Source organism: Hypanus sabinus, chromosome 25, assembly GCF_030144855.1.
Source record: "Hypanus sabinus isolate sHypSab1 chromosome 25, sHypSab1.hap1, whole genome shotgun sequence".
Taxonomy (NCBI): domain Eukaryota; kingdom Metazoa; phylum Chordata; class Chondrichthyes; order Myliobatiformes; family Dasyatidae; genus Hypanus; species Hypanus sabinus.
Genome location: NC_082730.1, coordinates 11,322,834 through 11,331,650, shown reverse-complemented (window position 1 = coordinate 11,331,650; position 8,817 = coordinate 11,322,834). Strand labels below are relative to the sequence as shown.

The following is an 8,817-nucleotide window of genomic DNA, read 5'->3' as shown; positions in this document are numbered from 1 at the left end:
TATTAGGAAAGTGCAGATGGAACACCTCCCACTGTGAATACATGGCTCCCCTTGGGAGGAGATAATCACGCCATTCATATCAAGGATAACATCACTTAGTCCCTTAATAACATGTCCCTGAAGAAGAATACACAGCAGAATCTCGATTTCCTAAGGAGATTGAGGGCAATGATGGTCCGCCACTTCCCCATCTTAAAGGAATTTTATTGGAGCACCATTCAGAGTTCTCCCTAACATCCATCGGATACATTTATCAGGAGCGCTACGTACAAAGGGCCCTTCGTACTATCAAGGATCCCACCCATCATCCAGCACCCTGTTTGACTTTCTACCATCAGGCAAGAGACACCGATGCATTAAAACAAAAACGGTCAGGATGGGAACAATATCTTCCCTCAGGACATTAGCTTTCTGAACTCCCTCATGCATTGCATTCAAAATGTCACTGGTTAATCTGTTCTGTAACTTACAACATTTAGTTTATGCACTTTGCATTGTTTATTTGTGTGTAAACCATCTGTAGGTTTCATTCATACTTTCATAACTTACTGTGTGTAATATGTACTACAGTGCTTTACACCCTGGTTCAGAGAAACATTGTCTCACTTGACAGTATACAAGTCCATAGTTAAATGACAATAGAATTGACTTGACTTTAAATGCAGACACACACACACACACACACACACACACACTCATTCAAAGAAAACGGAACTGGAATTCTTGTAATGTGCATCTCATGATTAAATTTTATTCAACATTTTTAAGAACTATTTATAGATATATCCCACAGGATAGAACAATAGGCTGTGTGATGTTCAGCTCACGTTTACATCAAACCAGATTTCACTCCCTGAGAATGGTTCAGGAGTGAAGCACTGGAAATCACAACTGAAGAGGGAAATCAGGAAAGAAGAGAGGAAAGGTGCTAGGCAATCTGAGAAGAGGCATAATTACATGATCTCAATATTTGCATATCCAGTCCAGTCCAGACCCAAAATTCATAGATTGGTCCTTTAAAATCCCATCCTGGCCAGGCGCTTATTTCAGTTACCCCTCTTTTTGCATTTTCATTTAAGTGAAAGCCCAGCATTCTATACGGTGCCTTTACCTTTAGGATTCTGAAAGTGACACCCTGATCTTTGATACAGAATGGTCAGATGACAAATGAGATGGCTTAAGTCAACCTGCAAATTTGAACTGGGATGGACCTTCAATGGGAATATTGAGGGGCAAGTTAGATGGCCTTAGCCAATCCCACTCGGTTGTTTCCTCTGTCGAAGATGGAGTAATATTCTCTAATGAAGACATCTCCCAAAATCCAGAGGTTTCCACCAGTGCCGCTAAATCCACTGTCGCAGCTGACCGTGTTAGAGTAAGTGGTCTGGAAGGAAATGGAGAGCAATTAACACCAGGTCAAGTGTCCACTCATTAAATGATCATTAAACCGTGCAAGGTTAATGAATGCATCCCTTGAAATTCTCATCCCCTGTGCATTTGATGAATCACGTACCTTCAGTGTGTAAGCTGAGGCAGGCAGAGTGAAGTCATATCCATTGATGGTGAAGACCACATCAGGCATATTGCCAATATTGTTGCAATTTATGGTGTACTGTGAAAGAAGAGCAACAATATTTAGACCATCAGACATAGGAGCAGAACTGAGCCATTCAGCCCATCCAGTCTTCTCTGCCTTTTGATCATAGCTGACTTACATTACCTCTCAATCCCATTCACCTGCCTTCCCCTTAATCAAGAAACTGTCTACAGTGCTTTAAATATATTCACTGACATGGCCTCCACAGTCTATGGAGAGGAATGGACAGTTGATGTTTCAGGCAAAGACCCTTCATCAGGATTTTCAGCATCTAAAGCATCTGAAGCATCTCTTTTCTTTATTTCTCTCTCCACAGATGCTGCCTCACCCAATGTGTATTTCCATGCTTTAATGTTTTTACAACTAATAGAGAAAGGTTGAATCTACAATGATGATAAAACACAATCCATGGCCTCCTTCCTCTTCTGTCGCGATGAGGCCACAATCAGTCGGAGGAACAACAGCTTCTATTCCATCTGGATAGCCTCCAACCTCATGGCACGAACAATGATTTCTCACACTTCTGGAAATTGCCCCACCCACACACCACTCCTTCACCATTCCTCATTCCTGTTTCCCTCTTCCACCTGATCTCCTTACCTGCCCATCATCTCCCTTTCCTGTTCTTCCCCTTCACCTTCTTCCATGGTTATCTGTCCTCTTCTATCAGATTCCCCCTTCTCCGGCCCTTTATCTCTTTCTCCAATCAATTTCCCATCTCTTTATTTCACCCCTCTCCCACCAATTTCACATGTCACCTTGTACCTCTTCCATCCCTCTCCCCCACCTTCTTACTCTAACTTCTCTTTCTTTCCAGGCCTGATGAAACATTGACTGTTTATTCTTTTCTATAGAAACTGCCTGGCCTGCTGAGTTCATCCAGCGGTTCGTGGTTGTCACATTGTCAATGGAGATGTTAATCCTAGCCGTTTCTTTCTAGAATTACTGCTGCTGGCATCACATATAATATTATTAACTCAATGTGCTGACTGTATACTGAATTTACAGCTGCCATCTGAGTACAGACCACTGGCCAATCAGCCCCTACCTGGCCATAATAATTCGGAGTTGCTCCAATGCTTTGCTGAATATTGCCGATGTAATTTCCGCCAACAGCGACAAGAGAAGTTCCAGTATCAACGATGCCAGGGCAACCTTGAGGGCAAGCCACAATCTGGCCGTTGACTGTCACTCTGAGGGAGAAACATCATAGTGTTAGCCAAAAATGCTGATTTGGGTTTATAGCCAAAATCTGAGTCAAATTAAATTTATTATCAAAGTACATATATATCACCCTGCACTGTACTATCCTGACATTCAATGACAGACAAATAAAGAAACACAATAGATATTATGAAAACTATCAATAAGCAAAGACTGACATACAACCAATGTGCAAAAATGACAAATTGTGCCAATTAAAATAACTAAAACTGAGAATATGAGTTTAGGAGTTCTTGAAGTTGTGTGTATAGGTTGCAGAAGCAGTTCAGAATTGAGTCCGAAATTCAAGAAAATAATTTGGAAATTCTTGTCATCAAGCTGAAGTATTCGTTCTATGTAGTTCGATCGTACTTGGACTATTGTGTTTAGTTCTGATTGCCTCGTTATAGGAAGGATGAGGAAGTTTTAGAAAGTGTGCAGAGGAGATTTACCAGGATGCTGCCTGGATTAGAGAGCATATCCCATGAGGTAGGTTGAGTGAGCTAGGGATTTTCTCTTTGGACCAACGGAGGATGAGAGATGACTTGCGAGATGTGAGAGGGGACCCAGAACAGGTCATGGATAAAGAGAGAACAGGAATGAGGAAAAATTATCGGAAGTTAGAAAAATCAATCTTCATGCCAGCAGAGAGGAGGCTGCTCAGATGGAATATCAGGAGTTGCTCCTCCATCCACACTGTAGCCTCATCATGTATCTAACAATTGTTTTCTCTATAAATTCTAACTATATAACTGGTTCAACTCACTGAAACTTAATCATCAATGGCCGATCAGTGAGAGAATACCTCAGATGGAGATACCACTTACCTCTGGATCTCAATTTGCCAATAGGCCTCCTGGGTAACAGGGACCCAGTAGATTGGGCCAGTGTAGCGGCTTGAGTCAATTCCACCAAAAAGGACTTCACTTCCAGATTCACCATTTGTCCTGGAAAACAACGTTAAATAAGAATATCTCAGATTTAAACGCTCAAAAGATGTACAGATTTTGGTTAGTAAGTTGTAGGCATGATGTGTAGTCACCAGAAGTGAGGTGACACTCTCAGGCTGTCCCCAGCACATCCCTGAAACACATCAGCAAGTTTCAAGATACATGCAAAAAATAAAGCTAATCTTTAAATCTTTAAAGGAATAATTTCATTAATATTGCAAGAAAAACATGCATTTATAGAGTCAGAGTCACACAGCATGGAAAAGGGGCATTTACTCCAACTCATCCATACTCACCATTTACACCAATCCCACTTGCCCCCATCTGTTCCGTGTCTTCCCAAGCCTTTCCTATCCATGTATTCAAATCACTCTAGACCTTAAATGAGTTCTCCAAGCTGAAGTAACAACAAAACTCTGAGAATGATGGACATCTTTATCTGACTGGAGACCAAAATGTCTTCAACTTCCAGTGCAATTAACGTCATCAGCCCTGACCTGACCTGACATGTTGGACCGGACCCAGTAATCTGCTTTTTAAGTTTTCAACATCATCCCTATTTTATATTCTCGATTTAATTCCTAGAATCCCATTGAACTAAAATAAATAACCAGAATCGTCAGAAGAAGAAGCGATGTTGGTACCAACCAAATTAACATGTCACATTACAGATTCTCCGGTAGTGAAGGAAGGAGTTACAAAGTGCTAACCTTGTCAAGTAGACAGAAAAGAGTGGCTGTGAAACCAGATGCTGAGACATCATGTTGTCAAACACTGTAGTGGCTCCTTCTGCCGCAAGTGATGGATAGCCCAAGCCCAAAATACCGTCGAAATTACAGTAGGAGAAGAAACCGCCAGGTTCGGTCTCACTTAATCCAAACTCTTGTCCATTGATCACAAGGTTAGAAAGCTGGTGAAACAGATTTACAGAGAAATTAATCAGATATTTATCCTTTCAGGCTGCACATGGGCACAGCTCATGGAGCTGCTGCCTCACAAGGCCAGTGACCCAGGTTCAAACCCGGCCTCTGGTATTTCCCGCATGGGGTTTGTAGATCATCCCCTGTGATCAGGTGGGTTCTTTCTGTCTGATCTGATTTTCTCTCATTCCCAAAGACATGCTGATTGATTGGTTAATTGGTCACTGTAAATTATTCAAGAGCTAGAATCTAGAGGGTGTTGAGAAAGACTAAAGGACGATTCATGCTGAACTAATACATGTTCAGCATGGTTTGTGGCCCAAAATATCAACTGTACCCTTTTCCCTAGATGCTGCCTGGCCTGCTGAGTTCCCCCAGGTTTTTAAGTGTGTAAATTTTTTATTCTCTTATTTTGTATTACTTATTTCTGATTAAAATTAATAAATACATATACTTAGAGTAACACAGTTCTGTTTCTCCATATTTATTCATCATGTATTTCATTGCACTACCTCTGCAAACTGAAAAATTTTCATAACGGTGATATTAACTCTGATTCTGATTCTGATATGTCGTTAAATTTGTTAACTTTGAGTTTGCTGTACAATCATCGAGAGACAAACTACAGATTACAGTAAATACATACATATAAAGTGTGTGTATGTATATATATGATTGAAATTAACTAAGAAGACAAAAAGAAGAAGTAAAGCAAAGTAGTGAGGTTGTCTTCATGGGTTCAATGTCTATTCAGAAGTCGGATGGCAGGGGAGGGGAAGAAACTGTTTTAAAGTATGATATCAACATAGTCATCTCAGATAATGACGCTCGGAAGGAGGAGTTGAGAAGAATGTGCAGGGAATTATAAAGAGTAGATCAATGCAGGCAGAGAGTTAACGTTTGTTGATGGGCCAAGGAGCCTATATCCATGCTGTATAGGTTTGTGATTAAATTCATGATTGGACCTAATTTTGTAAGCACAGTTTCAACGATTGTGTGATAACCGGTGGCAGGGGCCCCGGATCTCCAAATCCACAGAGGTCAAGGATGGCCTGTCCTGGGGAGAGAGGGCTGTGTGTCTGTGGGTGTGTGGGTAGGAAGGTGGTTGGAAGGAGGGAGGAACAGGGCTTCTTTCACTGTTGTTACATGGTTTGTTCAGATTGTCAAGCTCTGTGTTACAGTGGGTATGCTACGTTGGCACAGGAATACATGCCCCCAGTTCATCCTTAGATACGTTGGTTTGTGAAATGAAACAAACCATTTCACAGTATAATTTGATATACATGAATCCAAATCTGAGTATTAGCAAATAGGCTTTTGGCTATAAATTGGTGAAAACTTGTCTTGAAATTGGAATTCTGTCAAGTAAACCCAAAGGTCAAAGCCTTGCCTAGCAAAGCCATTCCACATCCACTCATCAGTTTTATTTATTCAATTTATTATATGCCACCATATACGACCCCGAGATTCATTTTCTTGTGGGCATTCACAGTAGAACAAAGAATTAATGAAAACAAATTGCACATGAAGATGGGCAAACAAGAAATGTGCAAATAAATACAAGAAAAGCAACACCATAAAATAACAATAAATAAATAGTCATCAATAATATTGAGAATGTTGTATCAGTTTGCATCTCTGAGTTTTGTAGTAGAGGTATCACTGTGGTTTGAGTTATGAGGGTGAAGAGTTCACTTACTCTCAGAGTATCATATCCCAGAAAACCGGTCATACTTCCTGTCCCATACGTGATGGACAGATACTTATTATTCGTGCGGAAGGTTGATGATTGGGATGGGTTGAACCTGTGGTGCTTCACTGCAAAGAAACATCCATTTCATCAATGAAACAAAAAGTTTCAATATATCACCCTGTGCCTAGCAAACCCCGGTCAATCGTTCCCTAAGACTCGTCAAAAGCACAGCAAGCATCGCAGGGCTGGCAGACTCTGAGATTTCCCCTTGAGCCAAGTTGCAAACATTCTACCCCTCACCCGACCAGAGCCCCAGTTTCCACCCACATTCCAAAGACATGAGGGAGACTAAGTTGTGGTCACGCCACGCTGTGGGCAGAAGCAAGACAACACTTGCAGGCTGTCTGCTGCACGTCCATGGACTGTCTCATTAATGGAAGCAAAACAATTCAACGTCTGTTTCAATGCTGCGACATTCATTTAACATATAATGTACACCGAGTCCCAGCAATGTCCTCATAATTCCCTTTCACACGCTTTCCAGCTTAACAACATCTTTCCTGTAGAGAGATGATCAAACCTGTACACAATATTCCAGCTGTGGCTTCAGCAACATCTGATCTTCTATACCCAATACCCTGACTGATGAAGGCCAGAATGTCAAAACCCTTCTTCACCACAATGTCTACCTGTGACACCACATTCAGGGAAACATGTACTTGTATCTCTAGGTCCCTCTATTCTCTAACACTCCAGAGGGCCCTACCTTTCAGTGTCAGAACTGGTAAATATGTTAATATCATTGTTATATTTTCTTACCACATGGTGTCTGGCTGCAGTAGACTGATGGGACCCAGAGGTTGGATGAGCCAGTATCAAAGACGACAGTGAAGCTCTGTGGGGGGTTACCGATGCTGATGGCTCCGTAGTATGACAGCTGTCGGCAAAAACAAAATGTCCTCAGTTACTCGGATTAAGTGTGATTGCCTTCATAAAGACTGGAGAGGAAAGGGGAAGAAGACAGAAGTAAGAGAGGCTGGAGTACAAACTTGCAGCTGATACGTACGTCCAGGTAAGAGGGAAGAACTGTGGGTGGGTGTACGAGTGGGATGAAATAAGAAGCTGGGAGGTGATAGGTGGAATTTTACTAATCGGAAAGCAATTCACCATGTTACCAATTTTCCACTTCTTATCACACCATCTCTTTTCCCAGCAGGAACTGGAATAGGGTTCCTCTTGTCCCCACCCTTCACCTGACTAGCTTCCACATTCAATGGATCATAACCCATCATTTCTATCAGACTCTACAGGATTCCACCACTGGACTCATCTCCCCACCACTGCTCCCCCAATCAGCATTCTGAAGGGACTATTCCTTCTGCACCTCCTGTTCTTCTCTTCAAATAGGAACTCGCTCGAAAAACAATAGAAATGTTACACCATTTTCATTGAGAAGGTCAAGAGTTCCTTCACCCCACATTTCAGATCATAGCAGTCAAGGATTACTTACATCCATGTAGTTGGTCATAGGCTCATCTGATGCCAAAGTTTCAATGGAACAAGCACCTTTGAACTTTGTGCAGGGATCATATGGATGTTTCCTGAGGAAATCTTCCAACAATCCCTTCTCCCGAAGAACATCTCGGGCAGATTTTCCTTTACGTAAAGGAACTCTGTAAAGTGAGAAATAAGTTAAGAAAGTCAGCATCTGTTATTGTTCCTTGGGGAGAAAAATTAATTGCCAAAACCGTTAAGATTTGGTTAAAATGATCCTACCTGATGACGGCATCAGAGAGCTGGATGCATACAAAGGCAAGGAGTAACCACTTCATGTTGAATCGATTGGATTCCTTTCAGAATCTGACATCGGGCTTCTGAGCCCTAATATTTATACTCAAGGAATCATTGTCACATGGACACAGATACAATCATTCCATACGAGAAGTAAATATAATTGTCCTCATGATCAGTTTATCTTTGATAAAACACATTCTATTCAGGACACCCTTCAGTATAGAAGTTGATTTGTAATAAAGTATGTTAAGTGCTGTGGAATTAAAGTCTTATCACAGATAACACAATCAGAAATTAGATTAAGAACTGTTTTATCAAGCGACTGAAACCTAAACAGTCCTTCCAGGTGAGGTAGTTCCAGGTGACGTAGCCCTTTAGTTGTGAATCCACCACAGTCATTTATTGTATCTGGTCTTCCCATTGAGGCCTCATCTTCATCAGTGAGACCTGACAAAGAATGGAGGTTGGCATCATTGACTGGCTATGATGTCTATGTCTCTCATAATTTTGTAACACCAACTAAGTTCAAAGACCAGAGTAAATTTAAATATTGACAGTTTATTCACTTCCACAGATGCTGCCTGACCGGCTGAGTTCCTCCAGCACTTTATGTGCGTTGCTTTGGATTTCCAGCATCTGCAGACCTTCTCATATGCAGGG

General features: G+C 41.4%; 1 protein-coding gene across 1 annotated transcript; it reads right to left on the bottom strand.

Annotated features, from left to right (window-relative positions):
* Nucleotides 1-1,237: 1,237 nt before the first annotated feature.
* On the bottom strand, nt 1,238-8,195 carry LOC132381269 (pepsin A-like). Its single transcript, XM_059950651.1, has 9 exons — nt 8,140-8,195; nt 7,874-8,036; nt 7,183-7,300; nt 6,370-6,488; nt 4,461-4,660; nt 3,628-3,747; nt 2,646-2,790; nt 1,514-1,612; nt 1,238-1,384 (listed from the first exon to the last, which is right to left on the bottom strand). The coding sequence occupies exons 1-9, from the start codon at nt 8,193-8,195 to the stop codon at nt 1,238-1,240; spliced, it is 1,167 nt and encodes a 388-aa protein (XP_059806634.1).
* Nucleotides 8,196-8,817: the final 622 nt, after the last annotated feature.

Coding starts and splice junctions, on each gene's coding strand:
- LOC132381269 (XM_059950651.1), bottom strand. CDS start 8,195: ATGAAGTGGTTACTCCTTGCCTTTGTATGCATCCAGCTCTCTGATGCC. Junction 2,791..3,627: donor TGGCAAATTGAGATCCAGAG/GTAAGTGGTATC, acceptor TTTCTCCCTCAG/AGTGACAGTCAACGGCCAGA. Junction 1,385..1,513: donor CCTCAGCTTACACACTGAAG/GTACGTGATTCA, acceptor ATTTCCTTCCAG/ACCACTTACTCTAACACGGT.